Here is a 25,503-nt window from a genome sequence, read left to right as displayed (position 1 = left end):
GCTTTTGTATACTTTGTATCATCAAGAAAGCAATCATTTCTTCCTACTTCTCTTTCTTGGATTTCTCTATAGTTGGTTGTCTCCTGGTGTGATCCTCCTAAAGGTTGCAGCTTCATAGTGAAAGTAAAAGTAAAGTGTCTTTTATAGTCCACGATGCCAACCATCTATGTATGGGTCTACAGATGGGTTAGAGCCCTATGGGACTACCTCGTACTCCTTGCGGGAGGTACCTAACTGCACTACAAACGAGGCATGCATACCTTACCCCTTGTGAGATTTGAACTTGTGACCTCTCAGTGTGAGTTCTCCTACATGCTCCAAGAAATTCTAGCACATATTTTAGAATCAAATTGCTAAAGAAGAAATTGATTGCCAAGGCATTAATCTGAGTCCTCTTTGTCGCTATGCACATCAATTTGTGTGCTAACAATTCTTTCACACATCCGTAGAGGGATGATATCTTTTAGCATTTGAATTTTTGTTTCAAAAATTCTATTTCGTTAGACATTCATATATATTCATCTCAGTGAAGACATGACAAACATTTGTGGCCTGAAATTAGTGAAGCGTAGTTTCCAGTTTACATTGTTTTGCTTATTGATCCTCGTTTGGTGGCCAAAGCTTTACACTGCGTGGTTATGGCATCGTAGTAAGCTCGACCTTCATTAGTGTTATTCATCATTCTGTATAAAGCATACTTTGAAGGCTTTATTTTTTTGACTCCTCTAATCCAGTGGTTTCAAGATTTTGTGAATCACTTTGTGGCGTTCTACTGTGTCAATTGGCTTGCATACATTAGCTGTGAACTTTTCCAGGCCATCGCTTCATCCCTTAGGTCCCTTAGCTAGTGCAATCATCATCTATGGCTGTTGTCTACCTTCTATCTTCCTCACTTAAGGATCAGAGAAGGGATTTTTTGAAGTTGCAAAATTATCCTTAATCAAACTTTATAAGAGCCCTCAACATATTTGACGGAGCATATCTTGAGCTTCCAATATTAGTTTTTTGCGCTCCATATGCTATTAGAAAGTTGATTTCACTGACTTCGTCGTGGTTCAAGTTAATCTGCCTGACTTTTCTGTTTGTCAGCTCATTTTGCAGCTTGAAGTCACTCCTCGTGGGGTCTTCTATTTCAGTTGTTCATTTCTGTTGGAAGTTTCAGATTCATTTTTTTGTTCTTTTTCTTTGTTGCAGCTCATATGGTTAAATTAGGGTTTGAGATTTTGAGATCGATCAACTATCACATTTGGAAAGTGAGCATGCAACACTTCTTTTGGTCAAAAGGGTTGTGGTCAACTTTGAGTGAGACTCAACCCAATATCATCAAAGAGTTGAGAGGTTTACACATTGAACTAAGTGTGATGAGGCGATGGGCTTGATTGCAATCCATGTTTTAAAATCTTCCTTCTTCCACATCAAAGAATGTACTACACGAAAAGAGGTATGTGACAAACTCAAATATCTTTTTTGGTTTAGTAAATGAAATTAGAGCTATGCAGTTAGAAGCAAAAATTGCATCTCTTTCTATTGATACATTTCCTTTTATTGAGGATTATTTGGTCAAATTTAAGTCCTTGTGTCATCAGTTGAAAGGTTGTGGGAAATAGAAAATAGATAAGGAATGTATATTCTTGATTTTGTCTAAGCTTACGAGTGTCTTTTCATACTTTGTTACTTCCTTTTATTCCACTACAGATGCGTTGGGTACACAATTTGTAATACCATCATTTGAGACCTTTTGTGAGAGATTGACAAGAGAGCATCCAAACTTCATCAAATTTAAGTTTTTGCATCATCAGTTGAAAGGTTGTGGGAAATAGAAAATAGATAGGGAATGTATATTCTTGATTTTGTCTAAGCTTATGAGTGTCTTTTCATACTTTGCTACTTCCTTTTATTCCACTATTGATGGGTTGGGTACACAATTTGTAATACCATAATTTGAGACCTTTTTGTGAGAGACTAACAAGGGAGCATCCAAACTTTGTTAAAATGATGTCACTAAGGCTGATGCATTAGTTGCTACTCCACCTTAGGGAAAGGGAAAAGGACAAAGCAAGAAACCTAAGCCCAAGATAGAATCTCATGAGACTTCCAACACCTCTTCTAAAGAGGATAATCTGAAGAAGGAAAGATCCACATATACCTTTTGTAACAAGCCTAGGCATGGTGAACAAAACTGTTATAAAAAATAAATTCATGGTTCGAAACAATTACTTAAGGAGCATCATATTTTCATTCCTTCTTCATCTAGTTCACCCTCTTCTAATTTAACCAAACATGAGGATACTTCTCCCAAGTTCTATGGAATGGGTCATGCCTTAATCACCACTCATGCACCTAGGGATATTGGATGGGTCATTAATTCAGGAGCTTAAGTTCATATTGCCCATTCAAAAGATTTCATGATTCTAGGAACTCTTAGAATACCACTACAAGATAGACTATTGATTGCAAATAATTAAAATGTTCATTATTAGTAATAGTGTTTTAGGTTTAGGTTCAGTAGTCAATGCTCATTGGATTCCTAACATTGTCCATAATATACTATTAGTATACCAAATCAACAAGGAAACATAGTCGAGTTCATTCAATATTTAGTGCTTATTCATTATCCCACAAGAGAGTTTTTTTGCAGTTGGTAGGGTTGATCATCAAACCAAGGTGTTCACCTTTCATTGCTTCATTGGTAATGATCCTTATGTTCCTTTGACTCCTCTATCTAGCACGAGGAGTAATTCAAATGGGTTTGTGGGCTTAATCATTGTTCCTCCATCACCTGCTACATCAGAGGTTACAGTTGACATGGATTCCACGACTTTGACACAACAAGACATCATTGGTTTTTCAAATTCATGGTTCTAGGATGGTTTTATTGTAGGTCTATTCAATTTGGACTCTCATTCTTCTACTACATATTTGGAGGACATGCTTGAGGAGGCATTGTAGATACTAGAATTAATTATTTTAATTAATTTATTTAATTTCCTCGAATAATTAATTTATTAATTATGCCAATCCCTATTCTTCCTCAATATTAATTAAATATAATTAATATTGTCACTAGAGTCTAGTGATTGATTTATTTAATAAATCAATCTACCTTTATTATTCTAAAACCCCTAAAATTAATTCTCTCCAAATCCCCCCTTTAATTAATTAATCTCAATTAATTAATCGATCCAGGTGATTCCTACAAATCACCTTTTCCTAATCCATCATTAACCTAATGAATTCTTCTAGAAGCACCCCTAATCTCACTTATCATTATTCTTCTAATTTTTAATTCCCTCCACTCATTCTCTCTCCTAGTCAAATCCTCCTACAAATCTCATTTGTCCTAATCCCACCTAATCATTCTTCTAATCCCTCTCCTAATGAGTTGCTAGTGGTTAATCCTCATGATTAGCCACAAAGTCAACTCCTTGTCTCCTCACTCACCCACCTTAAATGCCCCTTTTCCTAGGTGAATGTGAGATTTTCAAAATCTCACTTTCCTCTAGGTATCCCTTCACCCAAGGAATTTTTAATTCCTCTCTATTCCTCCAATCCCTATTTGCATTCTTTTAAGGAATTTTTAATTCCTTCTTCTCATTACTCAAGGAATATTTTATTCCTTTTCTCTTCCCTAGTTGCATTGGGAAGCCTTCCAAATAACCTTGAGGAGTGTGGAGACAAGAAATGCCTTTAAGGCATATCTCTTGGATTCCACACTTGCCATGTCATCTCCTCTTGGGCCATGTGTGGGCTCACATGCAATTCTAACCCTCCATCTTGGATCAATCCTAGCCCTTCATTTCCTCCCCTCTTCTTCTATAAATTGGAGGCTTCACTCCTTCATTTGACATCTTCAAAAATCACTCCAGTTTATGCTGTCAATTTGGATCTAGAATATTCACCAAGTATCAAAACTCTAGCCAAATTATCACCCACCCATCACTTAGCCAATTCAATCCATCTCATTCCATCATCCCTTAGCATTGTGCACAAGCTTGGAGAGCCATCCACATTCAACAAGAGAACCAATCCAATCAAGCCAAGGAAGGGGTGCAACTTTGGCTTCCTCAAAGGCTCAATCCGAAGGAGAAGGAGAAGATTGCAAAGGTATAATGGCTTCTTAGATGTTTTTATGTGTTTATTGCATATTTTATTATATTTGACCATTGTATCTTCACTCCAAATCTTCCCCCTCTTCTTTTTGGCACGCCCGGTGAGACCTACATCCCAAATTTAACTTTTTTTTGGAGTTTTTGTGAGCTTTTTGATCGCAGGTATCGGAACAGCGCGAGCGACTGCAAATTGGTGCGAGCAACTATGAATTCAACGCAAGTGATAGGAGTTTTAATGCGTGTGCACGTGCTTTAGCGCGAGGGTTCAAAATTTAAGTTGCTAACCCGCCTTTTTTTGCAGGACCCCAAAACAGCGTGAGCGCTTTTGAAACAACACAACCGACATTGGGATTCCTCTACTTATTTGCTGATAAGTTTTTTTTTTAGATTCTTTGTTTCATTCCTTAATTAGCAGTAAAAAAAAATACACAAAAAAGTAGAAAATTCGAAAAAAAATGTAAAAATTTAGTTAGTTTTATATAATCACCTTTTTCATTTTAGAGATATTGGTTTAGCACGAGCGCTCTGCGAATAGCACGAGAGCTCCGATATAATTCCCGTCTGTTTTCAAATTTTCAAAATTTTCATATTTTTGTTCTATTCTTTGCTAACTTGTTTCAGCATGAGCGCATGCGTTTCAGCGCGACCGAAATCAGAACAACGCGAGCGCGAAGGTATATTGTGCATTTTTGAGTTTTTTGTACGTGGTTGAACTTTTTTTTTATTCTCTACCCTACTTTAGCGTGTACATAGGCATTTCAGCGCCTGTGCAGGCACTTCAACGTGGGTGTCTGCAGAATAGCGCGAGCGTTGTTTCTACAGACCTTTGTCTACTAATCAAATTTTGTGAGTTTTGGCAGGTTTTTCGATCAGACCAAGATATTTCCTAAGACTACTAACAGTTGTTGTGCAACTCGCTTGCCAAAGAATACATTGATCAAACTACTAATTATTTTGTTTTATAGGTTGCCAAGTAGATACAAACAAATCTCGTGTCTTTATTTCTTATCTTAGGCACCTGGATTTAATTAGGAGGGTAAAAGAACTAAAGTGTTTGATCTTGTTTGGGAAGAGTATGAAAGTAGGAGAGTATGCTCTTGCCTATCTAGACAATCAGAAATCCAGACCTTTGACACTTTTCTAGTTTGTTGTGTGCTTTCCCTTAGCGGGCCTGCCCTCCTGATTTTCTTAGGCATTGGTGAGAGGGGAACGACCCAAGTGAGTATGGCCGAACCTGAGCATTCCGACTCACTATAATAAATAGGCCTCTTGAGACAAAAGTTTTAGAGGACAGAGCTATTTGAGAGTTCACTCTCATATTGAGAATTTTGTAGGGCCTTTAGGTCTCAATCACACTTGCGTGACTACATCTTGGTTGGTACTTTGTAGGGCTATAGGCCTCAATCGCGCTTGCGCGACTACAAGGAGTAGTATTTGAACGAAAATATTTACTAAGAACTCTAGGATTAGAGACCACCCGGTTCACCTCCAAAAGGTGGATAATCTTTGTGCAAGGGAGATAGTAACTCCCCCAAGAGACTTGTCATATCGTGCCCCCATTAGCATTTGGAGTTGGCTAATATGGCGTTGAGAATCTATTGCGTGAGACTCAACAACCATATTCTGATCAGCTATTGGGTGTGTACCTAAGTCAACAAGCAAAGGTTTTCCTCCTCAACCAACTTCCTAAGATAGCACATTGTTTTTGGGTTCTCTATTTGCGTTAGTGGCCAATGTGTATTCATTGCTTGATATCTCTTGCCAAGTATATCCTTCATTGAACCAATCAATCCTCTCTCTCTCCAAATTCCATCTTCTCATCATCAAATCCCTAATCCATTTCTATCTATCCAAGCCATTCTCCAATCCCCAATCCACTTTCATCCATCCAAACAATCATCCTTCCTCAACCAACATTTTTGTCCAAATCATTCATCCAACTTTGGGTAGCCTTCCCCTTTCTTCTTCCTATTATCTATCCATTCTTCCATAATCATTCTCCTTCTAACCCATCAAATCTCCAAAATTCCAATGAATCAATTAATCCATCTTTCTAATCCAGTAATCCAATCACTCATCAATCAATCATCCAATCCTTTAATCCAATCATCCCCCAATCAATAATCAACCCTAATCCAAGGTCAATACCTTGTGAGAGTTTTATTTAGACCTTTATTTTAAATCAAATCAATCATCTTGGCCTGTGTGCTTAGGAAATCATCTCCCCCAAGCATATTTGCTCAATTCTTTTTTGGTCGATCTAGACCATGACTATCCTTTCATCTCCTCTTTCTTAGGGTTATAAGTCTGTCCTTAGTAGAGGGAGATTTGATCAATCTTCATAAGGTCTAAATTTTAGCCTACCTTGGTCGTCACCTAGGTTTGTGGTCTTTATCATCAATCCTCCACCCGAAATCCTAATCTAAGGACTAGGGTGCAATATTCATCAATCCTCAATCAAGCCAACAACCAATCTAATCCAACCAAATCAAATCCAATCCAATCCAAATCCAATCAAATCCAATCCACCATCATTCGAAGCCAATTCCTAATCCTCATCTTCATTTAACATCATCTTCATCATCTCTCTCCTCCAAAACATATTCATCCAATTCCAATCTAGTCCCTCATTCTCAACATGGCTACCTAGAATTTCAAAGCTTGGTATGAGCAAATGCTCATGGAAGTTCACGGACCACCTCAACCTGCCTACCAAGTCAATCCCATAATCTCTCATCCACCTAGCATACCTTCATCCATCCCACCTCAACACATTGCACCTAATCCCAATCCAATCAAGCCAAGGAAGGGGTGCAACTTTGGCTTCCTCAAAGGCTCAATCCGAAGGAGAAGGAGAATATTACAAAGGTATAATGGTTTCTTAGATGTTTGTATATGTTTATTGCATATTTTATTATATTTGACCATTGTATCTTCACACCAAATCTTTCCCCCTCTTCAATCATCACTTCTCTTTGCAGATTGTTCATTAGAAAATGATCTTAAGTCTTCTACATCCATTTTTTCTTCCTTGATTGGGGATTTTCCTAGTCTCGATGAGACACCTTTGGAAGAACTTGATTCTTCTTCCACACTTTCATTGGTGAGACTTCCTCCTTCCATCATAGATATGGATTTTCTTCTACATATACCATTGGATCCTTGTCTTCCCAAGGGGAGACATATTGTTTGTTATCATGGACATTTGTTTTGGCTTTCAATGTTGTATGAATATTGTTGTAAAAATAGTTGGATTAGTTCTTCAAACATTTTTATCCCTTTGGGTAGACTTGCGAACCATTCCATTACTTGACCTCCTAAACTCCTTGGGAAAAGGCACATGAGGTACGTTTGATCGTGCATGAACTCCATACAAGTGGCACAAAACTCTCTGACATGATCTTGAGGATCTGAGGTACCATCATACTTGTCAAATTTTGGTATCTCAACTCGTGAAGGAAATGGAGACATGTAAAGGTTTTTGTCAAATGGGAATGGACATATTGTGTCCAAAGAATATTGTTTTGGCGTTTTATCTTTGTTTTCTATTCTTGTGACTGCAGTTTGTAATGCTTGCATTTGTTTACTCATTTTTCCCCATGGCGTCTCTTCCTCTTTAGCAACGAGGGTCTCCACATTATAACTAGTAAGGAGTTTGGCACCTTGTTTTGCTAATTCTAGGAAATAGTCTTCTTTTTCCCTAGCCATGATGACCTTCATCATTTTCCGAAATTCTTTATTATTCTGACATCTATGTACTTCATCTTCAGGAGGTTCAGGAAGCTCAGATTCAGTTGATGAATCGCTGTCAGTAGCATGATTGCTGAAGTCGTTGTGAGTATTTTGTTTATTAGGTTCTCTTTCTTGTCTTTACCCAGACATGGTGGGAGATAGGGGCTAACCACAGATTGGTGTGTTGCAAACTAGTTTATTGTAAAAGGGGTTTTCCACAAAGGATGGATTGTCTTTTGACACAAAGGGTGTTTCTTTTTCTTTGTCCTTTTTGTTGTGAGAACTTCTGGTTTGAACAAGCATTTCTAACCGATAGGACCAAGAGCGAGATGTGTTGCAGAAGTTAAGATCAAATTGTAGCTAGTATTTCGTTTAACATAATAATTAAGAGAAGTAACTTAAGATCTGGTCTGGTTTCAGGAACGATCTATCCTGTGTAAGACATTATCCAAGTTGACTTAGGTTTGATAAAATGTTCGTTTGAACTAGCTTAAAGATGATCGACAAAATCGTGCAATGCAACGACAGAGGTACACTATCAAGGTTGTTTATGCTCAAGAGGATGGTAAACAATTTTAGGCTCGTTGTAGACTGTTTAGACAATTTTGACAATTTTGACTAATAAGATCAGGAATTCGTATGATAGAGGATTATACAGAGATGAGATTCTGACAGACAGAGTTTCAATGACTGATGACTACTATTTTTTGATAAGGATTGATGCTTCAATGACTGACAGAGACCAGTTTGGACATAGACAGAGTTTATCACTGATTTTGTTTGTTGTTTTCTCCAGTTTTGGTATTCCAGTTTTAGTTTTAGGGATGAAAACATAGAAAACACACAAGATATATAATAATTCAATCATAGCATGCTAACCCTATGGAAGTTGGCTTAGAGAAGAAAACCTTTGCTTGCTGACTTAGGTACACACCCAATAGCTAATCAGAATACGGTCGTTGAGTCTCACGCAATGGATTCTCAACGCAGTATTAGTTGACTCCAAACGCTAATGGGGGCATGATATGGCAAGTGTCTTGGGAGAGTTACTATCTCTCTTGCACAAAGATTTTCAACCTTTCGGAGGTGAATCGGGTAGCTTCTATCTTATAGTTCTTAGTCGGGAATTTCGTTTGAAATCACCCCTTGAAGTCATGCAAGCATGATTGAGGCCTATAGCCCAACAAGGTACCGAAACAAGATGTAGTCACGTAAACGTGATTGAGACTGCGAGGCCCTACAAAATGTTCGATATGAGAGATCTCAAAGAGAAAACACAAATAATCCTATCCTCTGAGAATTTAATCACCAGAGGCCTATTTATTATAGTGAGTTGGAATGCTCAGGTCCAGCTGTACTCACTTGGGTCATTCTCATAGGGTGATTACTTTTTCCCACTGTGACAGGCCCGCTAAAGGTACACAAATCTCAAAACTTAGAAAAAAGCTTCGAGGGTCTAGATTTCTTATTGTCTATAAAAGACAAGAGCATACTCTCCTACCTCTTAGATTTTTCTGAAAACATGAAAGACAGATTTGTTCTTTAACCAGATAGCAATTTAAGTGCCTAAGAAAATACTAAATGAATACACAATGTTTAGTCGATTCTCCTTAGGCAACCTGCAAAACCAATATGTCAGCAGTCATTTTCTTCTTGATTCTTTGGCAGGCGTATGTTTGATTGATAGATTCTTTGACAAGCATCCTGAAAACATTAAAATCCCAAAATTAGTTTCCAAAATAACATAAAAAATAATTATCAAAAGAAAATTCTAGCATGCAAACTATAACTTAAACTAATCTAACAAGAATTTCCATTTTTTATGACTATCCTAGTTGTGACAGTTTTGATAGTACTTCACTCTGTCATTTATAACTTTTGAACTAGAGATAGTTTGGAAAATCTCTTCGGTGGAAATGTGAAAAACTTGGTTTTACAAAACATATTAACATTTGGGCTAGATCCAACGGTTCAATAAAAATTTATACTCTCTGAGCTGAGACCATTTTTGACTGTGATAGAAAAATGAGTAAAATGACAATCTTGCACTCTGTCAATCATAACTTTAAAACCCAAAATATTCAGGAAAATCCCTTCAGTGAACCTATAGACAACTTTATTTTAAACAACATATCAAAAATTGGTTGAGATCCAACGGTTCAATAAAAAGTTATTCTCTCTGAACCGAGACCATTTTTTACTGTCATAGAAGAATGAGTAAAATGACAGTCCTGCACTCTATCAATCATAACTTTCAAACCCAAAATCTTTAGAAAAATCCCTTCGACGAACCTGTAGAAAACTTGATTTTAAACAACATGTCAAAATTGGGTTGAGATCCAACAGTTCAATAAAAATTTATGCTCTCCAAACCGAGACTATTTTTGACTGTCATAGAAGAATGATAAAAAAGAAAGATTTTTATTTGCAAGTTTAACACATGTTTATTAGTTATAAAAACCAAACATTAAATTTGTTCAAGAAACATTAGAAATAGGTTCGAGCCCCACGGTGGGTGCCAGAAATGTGTGTGTGAAAAGTGGAATAAGAATCTGTATTTGCAAGACACAACACTTCAATCAAGTCATTACATGCATGGTTAATAAGATACAATCAATGAATAATAAACCATAACAAATCGACCCATTGCCTTCTAAAAGATGCGAGTATATGATTGCTCTCAGATTATTGAACAATACCAGTGACTAGACAACATCAAGATGAAGGATTTAATCTATATGAGCATGATGAATGCTAGATGGATGCAATATTGATCTAACAAGATTTAAACAATATTAAGCTAAATGATTTAATCAATATGAAATAATTAATATGCAATATATCAATGAGTCTAGAGCAAAAGCAGTATAATAACGATGTATTCTCCAGACTCCCTTTGAATGAAAGATGAGCCTGAATTTATAGAAAATTCATAAAGAAACCAACGGTTGAGATCAAATGATGATGAGCGGTCAAGATTTTCCAAGAGGAAGCACAATCCACGTGAATTGATGTGATTGGATGCTTTTCTCAGTTTTAAAGGAAATTGAACTAAAATTAAGATAAAATCAGGAAAAAACTAATTTATTATCTATTTCATTCAATTTCAATATTTAATTGTTTTAATTGCTTTCTTTGAGATTATTTATCAATTTTTAATTTGCTTTTTTCAAGATTATCTCCAATTGATTTCTTTTCTCAAATTTTAATTCTTTTTTGTCAATTAATTCCTTTTTTGATTTATTTCCATTTTTAAAGATTTGTGCTCAATTGATTTATTTAATTGAATTAATTCCTCTTTCTTGATTTGTTTCCTTTTTTGAAGATTTATGGCAATTTGATTTATTTAATTAAATATGCTAGGATATTTAATTAAAATAAATAAGATAATTGTTTAAAATTATTTACTTGGAATGATTTAATTAATTAAATAAATATTTAATTAATATTGAGTGATTGATTTGCCATGTGACATTTGATGATTAAAGAATTAATTGTGTGCTCAAGATTTATTTAATTGCCTTTGGTTAGGACTTTGGTGACGTTGTCGAGATTAGGGGCTCATGGTTTAGATGACCATTTTTAGGGTATTACAATTATATTGTATTGTCATAATGGATGTCGTTCTTGTGGGGTATTGTGGAGATCTCCATTCATCATTACATGATTTGCATATCTCTTATTTGGAGAGGATTTTTGTCCCATGAGGTTTTTTCCCTTCCTCCTTTTGTAAGAGATCAGTTACATGATTAGTTGTACATGGGTACCTAACGTGGCCTAGTTGTCAAGACCCATCATCATATCACATTTCATATTTCTTCTTCTCCCTAAGTTGCACTTAAGGGGAGGGGCATGTGTTAGAGTAAGTAATTTATTCTATTTACATACTTAAGTTTAACTTAGGTATATTTTATTAGTTGTATTTATTATTTCCTATGTTCATTATTATTTGCACCGGGTAGTTGCCAATACCTACTCCCACAAATGAATAGGACATACGCCTCTCTCTATGTTGTCCATTCTTTCTCACCTTCCCTATATAAGTAGGCTTGTATATAGTTTGTATCATCAAGCAAGCAATCATTTCTTCTTGCATCTCTTTCTTGTTTTTCTCTATGGTTGGTTGGACCTCCTAGTGTGATCCTTCTGAAGGTTGTAGCTTCATGGTGTTCTCTGAGTTCTCCTACAATGGGTTTGTAACGACCTTGCTGGGTTTTTTGCATTTTTTGAAAATGTATTTTTGTAATGGGTTTTATTATTTTGACACCCTTTTGGTGTTGACTTGACCACACTATCTAGGTCAAGATACCCTATAATCAAGTTCTGTAATTTTTTATTAAATTAATATAATCCTTCACAATCGAAGGCTACATTTTCCTTACTAAAAAATAAATAAATTTCTAGTAATTAACTATCAAATTCCCTTTTTCTTTTCTAATTTCTTGATTTCTCAAATGCATCAAATATTATTTTAAATACAATGATTTAACATTTGAAATGTAATTGAAATGCAAATATGAGAAATAAACAATCACAACTACAGTCACACATTTATGAGTTTCTCACAACATTTGGATTTTTAAATCACCGTTGATTTGGATCCAAACTCATATGAAGAAATCAAGACTCATCTCGTGCTCAAACACACTAACCCAAAGTGACATATCTAACATAACCAACATTGGGGAAATAATCTATACCTACAAACTAAAGTTGGAAATAACTTAGACTTGCAAACTTAGGCGGGAAGCAATACATAGTCACCCAATGAGGTATAATTTCACACACATCATATAATCATCATGCCTAGAATAACTCAATATCAATGCACATCATCTAACCATGCAAATGTGGTAATTGATAATAATCTAAAATGTTAACACAATAATGATAACATCCATCTATGCAAACATATGCAGATTAGGAGAGGAAGAATACAAGTTAGTGAGATGGTACTAATCACATCTATAAACCAAAAATATATAAAGATAGCAAGAGGATAAAACATTGTGATAATCCAATTATAGAAAGCATAACTTATGCATCTCACAATATACAACATAATTTGGACTTCAATCACAACATTTGTGCATAAGGCTCTCAAAGATTCATTGTAGACATACAACACAAGAAAACACATAAAGTCCTCACAAAGATATTGTCATATTGCCATACACGTATCTTAATAAAACCAATACACCAACAATGGACATGGAAAGAAACACCATCTCTAAACGTGTGTGTAGTCTAAACACATGGCATAAATGCATACAATAACTTATTTGAATAAAATGCCAACTAATGCATAATCAACTATCACAACAATGACTATTAATGAAAATGGTGAAATTGAAACACCAATAAACACACAAAGTAACAAACACAAGCATAACCTATGAACCTTATGATACACAGTTGAAATACAATGCAAATAACAAACATATCGAGACATACCAAAGTGTGGGCATTACACCACAAGCTTTTCACACGAGCTTCATATGTTCTATGTTGTTGTCATATCCTCAACAATTATTTCACAAGTGGTCACACACCACTTATCTAATGGGATGTCTCATTTCTTCTTATTATGTAAGGGAATGCTATATCATTGTGAAAAGAGGTTGGAATAATGAGAGACAACTTTGAGGCTATTGTAATCTATTTTTTGATAAATAAATATAGTTACGTGTTGTCTAACAATTCTATACATTAAAACTTCTTCTTGGTTGTATTATATGGATGATTGTTTGCTAGTATAATTGTCTCCTTCATTTTGTTGGTTTTTTAAAGACAAGGGTAATTGATCTTGATACACATATTTGATATATAAATTGTCAATTCTAATTAGTTTATGCTCAACGAACATAATAACTATTTCTAATTGATGATAAGAATGATGGCACTAATGAAATATAACTAAGAATGAGTAGACCGCAATTCATTGATTATATTGTTGCAAGACAATAATTATATTTGTTTAAAATCACCACTAATGTTATTGTTAGGACAAAATTGTAGAAATATTTTGTTGACTATGTAATTCCCATAATAGACACCAATCAATCCTCAAAAATCCTCCCAACCCATTTGTGCTTAAGAATGAATATTTTTAGATATTTAATTTGTTCTATAATATACTACATTCATGTCAAAACTTGAAGGTATATGGAATAAGAGCATGCATTTTTAATTTGTAATTCTTTGTTACACACCAGTGAACATAAATCTATATTCTTCCAAGAATTGTTCAAGCCTTATTTCCTTTCGTAAGCTTAATGAGAGATTATAAGATAACCCCTAGAATTTAATAGAGCTTAAAGTGCAACGAGACTATCTACCTCTTGTTCATTGATCCACCTTCCTAGTAATCTTGACCATGAATGTGATTGCTTAAAAAGATTGTAAATATCCCTTAGAAAATATTAATACTAAAATACAATAAATGCTAAATAGACCATTCTCCCATATGAAATGGATTTTTATGAAGACAGATAAATGAAATATAGATTCATAAATTTAACCCAAAATTTATGTACTTAAATTGTGTAATAAATATGCTAATTTCACCATTACAAATTTATATTATTGTGGAAATGTCCATAAATGTTATGGTCCCTGGTGTAAAATATTTAACCTTTGTTGAATACAACAATTTTCAACATTACAGAACCGGAGACCAAGCATACTTCCCATAGGGAAATGTAATGGAGGACGATGATGAAGCACACATAACTAAAAACATATCTGTATTTAGCCACAACGATGGCTGCCCGCCTCATTCTCCTACTGCTACTGTAAGTTTCTTCTCATCCACAACTTGTTCAATTTTAATTCCCTATTATAGAAAGCAGCCGACCGTGAACGACACTGCAAGAGAAAGAATCTGACTAGTTTTTATTTTTTTAAATACATCTGGAACTAACCGTGCTTGGGGTGGATGACCCGACGCAGTTTCTGGAAGTACTGTGTAGGGGTGAAGAAAAATTTAGGCGTTTTGCATCTGGAACGAAGGCTGGGTTTGCTCTGCACAGAATTAACAGAAAATTAGGAGTAAATGTGAGGGCAGCCACTTGCATTGAGGCTGTCAAGGATGGGGAAGATCCTGTTGAGTTTGGGCCCGATGCGGAACTGGTCATCTACGGTCCAGGCTGGAGACTTCAGACCTTGCATGAACAAGGTCGGCATGATTTAACTTTCTATTACTTGTTTTATAAATTGCCATGATTTCTTATGAACAAGGTCAGTTTGATTTGATTTCCCAATACCTTCATATTCTGCAATGGTTTCATATAATGAAGATCCGATTTATTTGAATTCTCAATACCCGATTCAGATTCCGGCATAATTGTTCATGTATGTAATGAAATGATAAAGGTTTTTTTTGGTTGAATTATGTTTGTTTTGGGATGACAGATCTTGATTTCAGACCAGTGAACTCGAGTTTGTATCCTAACCAATCAAAACAGGTGCGTGCTTCTTGAATCTCTTAAAGTTTTACACTTTCAGAATTAGGTAATTCATACTTAGAAGCGAATAACTAAGGTGCCTAGAAACATGGGGTTGTATCTACACAGGCTTAGAAACATATTGAATATTTGACCCTGTATTCTTGCTTTGGAAGATTTGCCTGCATTAGTTCTAGCTTTTTAAAACACGCCCATACGAAATGGTACATATGATCTTATACAATATAGACAATGAATTTTGGGGTTGCAAGATTTGTCTAAATTTAGGTTTTTGAAATACATAGACAAACATATGCATGCATACAAACAAATGCATTATAGGCAATTGACGAGTCTCAAGTTAGACTTAAGAATGAGATTGATATTGAACAAGAAAACGTTTGGCTTTTTTATGCTTCTTTTAGTCTAAGATTTGTTTCGTTCCAACCTTGGTAAACTTCCACAGTCCATACTATCAGTAAAGTGTTTTTGGCAAAGTGTGTACAAGTTTCTGATCAACATTTGGGATCAATTTCTGTATTCCATCATCAGATAAGTCTTATCCTCGTGATGGATCATAGGATGTGATATGTGAAACTCCTTTTAACTATTTATCTTAGGACAGGATGCTTTGGTCAGATGGTTCTAGGTCATTGCATTTATCCTGAAGATGTCAACCCAGGATCCTTTGTGGAAATGGGTCCTAGGAAATTCCTTTGAATATGTACGGGTACAAATTTTAGGAGCAATTCATATATGGATACAAGATTCCTCTGGTGCATCAATTTGTTTTCAAATACAGAATTGCTGCTAATAAAGCTATTGTTATGTTTTTTGCCCATAGAAGCTCCTTGCGGATAAGGAAAAATGTTTGTTTTTCTCTGGAGGGATGAAACATTGGGGGTAAATGTTCCCTAGCACTTTAGTGGGTCCTGCATTGATGCTTTGTACATTCTTTTACAATGATGAATGAACGATTGTCTGCCAAAACTGTTCCAATATTATTTTAATAATGAAGGTCATCCCATCTCGGTTCATAACATGCGTAGTCCTATCTCTTTCTTGTGGTCTTGTTCTTGGTCATGACATATGCTCAAGAGTCTTCTATTTTCCCGCATATAAGCTGAGTTTGTTGTCTTATAAAGGAGCCAGTGCTAAGGGAGACATCAAATACTATACTACATCCTCGCTCTTATTGCATCTTTGCATATGAGTTTATGGGTAGGTCCTTCATTGGAAATTATGGTATTTATTTTGCACCAAATACTCTCAAATGAGGTCATTGTGAATTATTGGATTGCCTTAAAAGGTTTGATCTTAAACTTGCCAATGTTATCACCAAGCATTTCAATCATTGATGCAAACCACAAATGGTGCAATGCAAAGATTAATTATGAAAATCTAATAGTTATTGTATAATGACAGACATTGGTATACCTATTACTTTTGTAGTGATTTCCTTACTTCATTTAGGATTGCTCTCTTGAATAATGTCACATTGAACTGAAGTGACAATCTAGATGAAAATAAACATGGCATCTTAAAGCATAAATGATTACCTTATTGAGATGCTGAGTTGTTACTGTTTTGAACACTCTGATTGAATTCTATGTAATGTTCAATTCTTATTGCAGAACCCTTCCGAGGTTTATCCAACATCAAAAGTGAAGAGGAGATCCAACTCAAAATTCACGGTTTGGTATTTTGCAAAAATTGCACTTGCATTTTGTTTTGTTTTCTTCCTAGCTGGAACATTCATTCTAATATTAGAAAATCTTCCACAATTTCTTTCATACTTGCAAGAGTAAAAGAATCCAGTTCATGTACATGGAAGCTGAATGTGGAGCTCCGGTCTAATGGAGTCAATTAGTTCTCTTGGCTCTATGATGATGATTTCTAATTTCCTTTACACCAAATTGGTCTGTGGGACCTATTCAATGCATCATTCAGTTATACAATTTAACATCTTTTTACTTTCTTGCCCTCAATGGGGTTGCTCTGGTTGTTCTTTCTCGTAGATTTGCTATAGTTAAAGTGTTTTGACATGCCACCCAACCTGCTTTGTTCTGTGATACGCCCATACTGAAAAGATAAATAATTAAGGGTTTTTTCTTTGAAGATTTTCAAAATTCAGAGCTCCTTTTTTCTAATTATCGGTGACAGTAACAAATATTAATATTATAGATATTAACATTTTTTATTCTGAAAACAATTGTCTTTCTTTCTTCAAAGCGTTTCTTCACCATTAATTGTTAATTTCATTATCAACATTGTATAGGGGATAACAAATTTATGTCTTACTACTTCACTGATCAAGACTGAGAAGGCAGGTATTTACTAGGCTATATCAGATTTGGCTCACAGTAATCAATAATCTCAGATGTTAGATTTGAGCTGGAATAGCCTAATGACTTGGAAGATTATCTTCATCTTATTCATTGTAAAGGAAATAAAATGCATAATCCAATCTTATATATCATGAAAATAAAGATAGTGACGCCCAGGCCTGTGATTGTTAATTTTAAGCAATCAGATGTTAATTTAACCAATTAGATTATAATCAGACTGTGCATAAACAGTAACAGCAATAAAACACAAGACACAAGACGCCAATACCCTGGGAAAACCTCCCTCTTGGAGGTGAAAAACCCAGCCTTTAAATGTGATATGTATTATCTCAAATGTAGACAGTTTACAAGGCAATGACTTATCTCAGATTGCTGTTCAAGATATCGGTGATGAATGCAGCCCTTCATTAACAGCAGATGATTAGGAGGAGCAGCAGATGTCCAGATCAGATTCGCACAAGAGACCTTATGAAGAACTTTGACAACTTTGCCACAATCAACCTTGAAGAGTTTGCACAATCGCCTTATACAAGTTCGCATGAGGAAGGATCGCTGCTAGGAGAGCAGATAGCATTTGATAATTATTGTGTTCAAATGACTTCATCTTGAAGTGGTTATATAGCAACCTTTTGGCGCCAATTATCCTAAAGTCGGCTTGCATGTTAATTAAATAATGTTATATTGTCATTGTGCATTTCCCACGTTAGACATTTGGGTCCAGCCCAATAGTCATTGAATTGCCTTTCCACGTTACATTTGGGCCCAGCCCAATAACATATGTAATTGCCTTTACACATTACATTTGGGTCCAGCCCAATAATATATTTAATTGCTTCCCACGTTACATTTGGGTCCAGCCCAATAACAAATTTAATTGAGATAATACATATGAATTTTAATTGTCATTTGACAACATTAAAATTCGATAATCAGATATCCGAACTAGCTAACATTTTCAACAGTGATAACCATGCATACACTAAACAAACTTTATTTGAAAGCTTCTGTTAACCAATCTGATGCATTGAAGATCTATCCTACCAATTTTCACACTGAAGACTCGGTGTTTCCAATTCTTGAAGTGATAAATAAGATAAGTATTCAATTGGATGAAACTGAAGGTAAAGGGAAAATTTTGGCAAGGGTTGTGCAGATATGAACTCATATTTCTGAATAGGAAGAACCATGGAAGGATGGTTCTTATTGCAAGAGAAAGCTTACATAAAAATCTCAAGTAAATCATTTATGGTAATTAAGTCTGCTTCATTGTTCAGAATGCAACTTGAGAATAAGTGTTCAAATACATGAGCGGTTTGTAGATGCAACTTGAGGATAAGTGTTAAACGTACATGCAGTAGTTTGTAGCAGAAACAAAGCCAGGATGTAGTGAGTAAAAATTCTAATAGTTTTTAAAAAGTGTAAATATCCTCTTCTAGAATGTAGCACCAAAATAATTATTAAATGGGGAAATGGTCCAAAATTATGTAGAAGGATTTCTACACAAACAGCTAATGATTGAAACCCCACATAGAAGTTTCTATTTTGATAAATTCTCAATCAACCTCAAAAACATAAAGAGAGAGTCAGGTTATTTACTAGCTCATAACTGCTACCATTCAATCCCAGTAGACAAAGAGGAGTCTACCAAAAAGAATCAATTCTTGAAATGAAGAAAAGAAGACAATTTTTCCTTTTCTATTTTTCATATTGAGAATGCTGCTACACTATTAAACAGACAGGGTTTCACAGAAACCCCTCCAAACCAGGGCACCCACATGGAGTGCTGCCTGCTGGGTTTGAACTTGGGAAAGCTTCGTGGCAATTACTTCAACTTACCATTTTCCCCAGCTCTGATGGATAAAGCAGAATCATTTAGATCTTCAAATGGGGTTTGCTGGTTATTAGCAAAAATATTAGATGGAGCATTAAGTATCCTCTCAACTTCAGTGTCTTTATTTTCAAATCTGCCTCTATTGACATGAAAAATCAGCTTTGTATTAAATAGTAAATTTGTGGTGGGCGATAATCACATTGTATGTGGGGTCTCTATGTAGTTAAGATACATGCAACTCTGATGCGAGACATGTTGAAATGTGCACATAAGGTACATATTGTACTTAATGATGTATTTCCTACATCTGATATCGGGTTGATGCTACTCTTGGCTATGGGGGAATCTTGGAAAAGCGACTTGTATAAGCCTTTATGAAAGCATTATGGAGATTCAATATTTTGAGAGCAAGAACTGTAACAGCAGTAGCTTTCATGCCAACCCCTTTCTCAACTAGTTGCAAGGATAGATTTTCCTTTGTAATGTAGACTGTTACGCATTATATAACTGAAGCTCCAGTGTTTATATGCCCATTGGGTTGTGCATTTGTTAATGCATTTTCAGATTTTATACATTTATGTGTGTTAGTTTAGTGTCTGGATAGGATAGCTGCACGTTATTGTTCTTTCCATAGCATTTGTAAGTGTCTGGATTCCTATGGCTATGGATCTAATTCTAATGGCTGTATTCTTAACACTGTTTTCTGGATAAAATTGTATTTGTGTTGGTCCTTTCCTTTAAAAAAGAGATACATTTCTAAAATTTCACCTAGAAAAATTTAGAGGAATGGAAGGAAAATGTATGAAGGTCGGAGTCAGAATGTAGTAAGCAATGGAGTGATTTCGACACCATATCTCCTCATCAAATCCTCCACTTTCAATATAGATATCATGGTGACCAAGGTTTTCAAAAGTAAACTATCATAGGCAAAAGAGATTGGGCTCATGGAGGTAAACACCCATCCTAAAGTATAAGTCAAAATCATAGTTTTAATTTGAGCGCCAAGGGGAGAAGCAGAGATACCGAAGATTTGTTGATGTGGTGCATAGAGATTCATCTTGGTCAAACAAAGATAATTGGGTCCCCTCAAAAAGATACTCGATAAGACCTTTTTGAATCTTAATCATGGTCCAAAGCTAGGGATTATTTGAAATCACTCTCTTTGTACAACTCAACCTTGGATATTCACTTGTCAGATCTAAAGCATGTTGCTACAATTTGGATTTTTTGTAGTGCATGTCCTGCTAGAGAGAAATAAAGGCTTTGATTAAATTCTCTAAGGGTTTACAAAATCTTCCAAATTTCTTCTAAAGGATTTCTTCATAATCAAATGCCTCAGTGAAGAGGAAAGCGGAAAAATTATGTTTGGCCCATTGTCAGTGGAGGGTGCTAGCATACTCCTCAAAATTTGGTCTCTTAATTTTGATCCTAAAATTATAGCATGGATTTGAGAGAGCTCCATCCTTAGGTAAACCGACTGCTTTATTGAAAAAGTTTCCATTTTGTGATGAAGATATTCTTAATGGAGATTCCAAAGTTTATGCTAGATTGCATTCTAAAGCACCCTTCTAAATTTCTCCCAATGCATATTTTTTTGGAGTCATGTATGAGAAAGTGGTACCAATTTGTTGAAATTCAAATTTTCTCCTCTTTATGTGGATTATATAAATCCAAATCACATTTCTCTACCAATTGCAAGCTCAATAATTCAATCGGAAGGCAAAAGATCCCTAACAATAAAAAGGTGGAATTGGAGCCTAATGCCAATGAAGTAGGGGACACTCATGTCCTTATTGATGTTGATGGGGTCTCATCCCCCCATCTAACATTTGAGGCCATGGAAGATCACCAACTATTTTTTTCACATCTAGTAAGGAACCCTATCTAAGAGTGTCAACTTGGCCCTCTTCCTAGGGAGTAGGAAGCTAAAGACACAAAGATAACCAATCAAGATGGGGATAATGAAAATATTTCCTCTGCTACCATATGGACAATCTTGCAAACTAATATTGATATTGGCAAGTCTAGTTGCAGTCCCACAACAAGAAGAGGTGGGAAAATTATGAAGGAGGTAACCCTAGAAAAGATCAAAGTAGGGTCACAAGCAACTCGAAATTATGATAAGCCAAAAGTTGAAGGGCCCTTGATAGGCACAACAAAAGTTCTTTGAAGGAATGTTAGGTGTCTAAATGTTCTTGACAAAAAATGCTCATTAAATTATCATTTAGATTTGTAGAAACCAAACATTATCTTGCTTTAGTAAACCAGGTTAAGCATTGAAGATGCAATAAAGCTCACTCAAATATGGTTCAAATGGGAAGGTGTTCACCTCTACGATTGGTAATTTTGGTACCCTTAGCATTTTATGGTATGATGGCTCAATCAACATATCATCACTAAATCAAGGCTTATTGGCAAGTCTATTAGGTAACTTGCACCTCCTCCAATTTTAGTTTTCTTTTTTCAATATATATGGTCCTTGATGCTCTGCAAAAAGGATTAGAAAATCTGTTTGATGGCAACACACACAAGAGCACAAGAAACAAACGTTAGTGTTAGCAACAAAAGATTATCCTAAACAGACATATCAAGAGAGATATTAAGCATGAAATAGAAAGCATATAAACATAGAATAAAATAGCTAATCAAGATGCTCATAGTTGCTCCTCCCTTGTTCCTCTCCTCTCCAAGTCCCAAATGAGTGTAGCTCTCAGCTTTTAGCACTAGCCATGGATGCCATATGGAGATTCAAGATGGTTGAATATGATAAGCAAATGCTATGCAAGTGTAGATAGTGATGCTATGAAAAAGCTCCATGCTAATGCCAGTATAACAACAATACTCTAATGCTTTTCTCTTTTGCTTGAGGAGAAGGGTTCTATTTATAGAAGAAATGGGGAAATGAAGGGTTAAGATTGAGTAATCTTAACAAGGGTTAGGATTGAAAAATATTCAATCCATGTGAGACTTTCAACCCAATCCCATGTTGACAAGTGTCACCATGAGGAGGCTTGAGAGGAGAGATAAGGAGCATTAAATGCTTGAGGGGACATGATGGTTACCCTAGTCAAAGAAATAAATGCTTTGAAGAGACACATGGGTTACATGAGGGTTAAGTTAGGGGTCAAAGTCATTAACCATGGGTGCAAGTGGAATTAACCATTAATGGTCATGTAAGAGCCATAAGTAGTTTGGAAGACTTTAGAGGTTAATTTGTTGAACACACAAAGCATTAATTGTTTTTCAAAGACTTTGGAGTATTTGAGAAGTGACTCCAATTTGCTTAGGAATGTGATAATATTTAGGGGATGGATTAGGTTAATTAGGAAGGGTTTAGAAGAATCTAGAAGGGGTTTAGGCATGCAAGTGGATTTTGTAGGAAAATGCAAGTGGGAGGAATTTTGGTATTTTCAATTAAAATAAAATCATTTATTTCAATTAAATGGTGTAATTTGCATTTGGATAAATATTCAAATAAATATTAATTTATTTAAATGAGAAAAAAGAAGATAAAGCATTAAAATGCTTGAAGACTTTGAGAGAAACCATTAAAGGCTTGAAGACTTTAAGGGAAGCAATTAAAGTAAGCCATTAAAGGCTTAAGAAGACTATAGAAGGAAGTCATCAAGTTTGAAAACTTTAAAGCCATCAAGTTTTGAAGACTTTAAGGGAAACCATTAAAGGTTTCAAGTGGGTGAGGATAAATAAGAAATAGTTGTGCAACTTGCATTTGTAGGAAAATGCAAGTGGGTGGAGGATAAAGGTGATTTAAATAAATGATTTATTTAAAATAGTTGTGCAACTTGCATTTGTAGGAAAATGCAAGTGGGTAGAGGATAAAGGTGATTTAAATAAATGTTAATTTATTTAAATGTGAGAGGTGGGATTTTGGGGGATTTAAATAAATATTAATTTATTTAAATGTGAGAGAAGATTTAATTAAATAAATATGATTTATTTATTTAATTAATGGTCTGAATTTGGTTAAGTGAATTAAATCAAATAAATTGAATAATTTATTTAATTAATAGGAGAAGAGGGTTAAGATGAATTAATTAAATATATTAATTTAATTAATTATTGATTGATGGTTAAATAATCAAATAAATACTAAATATTCATTTAATTAAGTGGACAGATTTATGTGACTACATTTGCCCCTCTTTGAGACGGTGCGGTTTATTGCGTCGTTTCAAAGAAAGAAAAATAGGTGTGAAGAAATATGCCCCATAAATATAAATTTAATGGGTGGTATGCCCCCTCGAGAGATGGGCCGATTTTTTTTTTGAAAAATCGGGCGATCTCTCGAAAAAGAATGAAAAGTGGAGGGGAGGTAGAATAGAAGAAATTAGAACTGATGATGAAAGAATGGGAGAAAATGGAGTGAATATGAAGAAACAACAAGCCAACGAGTACCCTGAGGTCATGCAAGAGATACATAGCAGATGTAGTGTGGGGTTTGGATTGATGCTATACAATTGATCAAAATTGGTTGGACAATCTGGTGCAATCGGTTTAATTGCCCCGGTCAAGTCAAAGCGTGACAGTTGATGTCAGTTGGTCGCTTGGACATGATAAAGTCTAAGTAAGTGAATCAAAGTGACCTGATGTGACTTAGACAATTGATGTAATTGCTCGATGAAGTCAAGGTATATGAAGCAAAATACTCGTTGAGACTTAGAGAATTGATGTAATTGTCCATTGGATTGTGTTTGATTGGTTGATCAATTGACGCACCATTGAGACTAGGTCATTATGATAAATGCCTGTTGTAGTCTAGGTTTGTCATAATCGATTACATGTTGAGATCCGAAGATACTTGATCAGAGTATCTGTTGATAGTCTAGGTGTGTGGGAGTTGATGTATCTGTGTAGACAGAGTAACTGGCTTAATTTTGTGGATGAGTGAGAATGGGAAGCGATGAAGGGATTAGGATGATGTTGATGATCAAGATAGGGAGGGTGAGGGGGGATTCGATGTTAGATAGAAGATATGGAGGACTAGGACCGAGTCCTATGGAAGAAGAGGAGTAAAATAGAGTATGCATTATTATGACTATGTATGCATGATATGCAGCTATTATGAATGTATGGATGGGTGGAATGCAACGAAATGCAATATATATAGATGAGATGAGATGATGATCCATAGTGCTTTATTTTTCATCATTGAGCTTTAAAATGTTGTAAGAAAATACAAGCAACTTGACATAAAGATTCAAGATGACCAGAGTATTTCTTACATGGATTTGATATAGCAAGTTAATACAAGCAACTTGATATAATGGATCAAGTTGACCTGAGTATTGCTTGCGGAACAGACAAGGATTATCTCCTTTCATGCATGACTTGGATCGTCCTCCTTGATCTTAGGCTGATCATATCCTGAGACAAGTGCATACCATAATAAGAGATAAAACCTTTATCCAGTTTGGATGAGGTAGGAGGAACCAAAGAAAGAGCATTGTACCTGCAAACAAACAGTATATACATAAAGAATAAAGAATATGGATCCTTGGTAATAGGTCATGCTCATATGGTCGAGGTATACGCTGTAGTCAGCAAGCCGTAGTGATCTATGACTGCATTTTGCATAAGATCACGTAGCTTGGTGAACTTCCCACATAGACACCATTAGTACATGCCCCAGTACTTCATTGGAAATAATGCGCAAACGATACAAAACAATGCTGCAAGATCCTGATACAGATAAACGAACGATTGTACTCACAAATCAACCAAGTATTTGATAGCTTAACATAATTTTCTTGTCAAAGAAAACGTCGCTTTTGTCTTTGTTTTGGTAAGGAAGGATGCATCCTTGTTGAAGATAGTTTGATTGTTGATGTTGATTGTGTGGTTGATTGGTAAATGGTCATTGTGTGAGTAGTTTGTCAATGTTTATTTTGGTATCTGCATGGATGGGTATGTACAAGGTGTTGCCATGTTTTTGTGTGATTTTTCAATGGTTTTGTCGATGTTTTTGGATTTTGAATTGTTTTGAATGTTTTTGGTATTTTTGCGAGATATTTTTGAAT

At 35.3% G+C, this 25,503-nt stretch overlaps 1 protein-coding gene across 5 annotated transcripts in view; it reads left to right on the top strand.

The window, feature by feature from the left end:
• Nucleotides 1–14,444: 14,444 nt before the first annotated feature.
• The window catches only part of LOC131047146 (uncharacterized), a 37,390-nt gene continuing 26,331 nt past the window's right edge, over nt 14,445–25,503 (top strand). Inside the window, exons 1-5 of one of the 5 annotated variants that reach the window (XM_057980999.2) lie at nt 14,445–14,635; nt 14,793–15,018; nt 15,255–15,307; nt 16,921–16,980; nt 17,090–17,263. In XM_057980999.2, coding sequence (XP_057836982.1) covers nt 14,546–14,635; nt 14,793–15,018; nt 15,255–15,307; nt 16,921–16,980; nt 17,090–17,143 — 483 coding nt within the window. In that variant the 5' untranslated portion in view covers nt 14,445–14,545 and the 3' untranslated portion in view covers nt 17,144–17,263. Of the gene's footprint in view, nt 14,636–14,792; nt 15,019–15,254; nt 15,308–16,920; nt 17,264–25,503 lie in introns of those variants that run through there. The other 4 variants (XM_057981003.2, XM_057981000.2, XM_057981001.2 and 1 more) reach the window with 4 other exon arrangements.

Source organism: Cryptomeria japonica, chromosome 3, assembly GCF_030272615.1.
Source record: "Cryptomeria japonica chromosome 3, Sugi_1.0, whole genome shotgun sequence".
In the NCBI taxonomy this organism is placed as follows: Eukaryota; Viridiplantae; Streptophyta; class Pinopsida; order Cupressales; family Cupressaceae; genus Cryptomeria; species Cryptomeria japonica.
The sequence above is the reverse complement of the archived record's forward strand: the minus strand, read 5'-3'. Positions and strand labels throughout refer to the sequence as shown.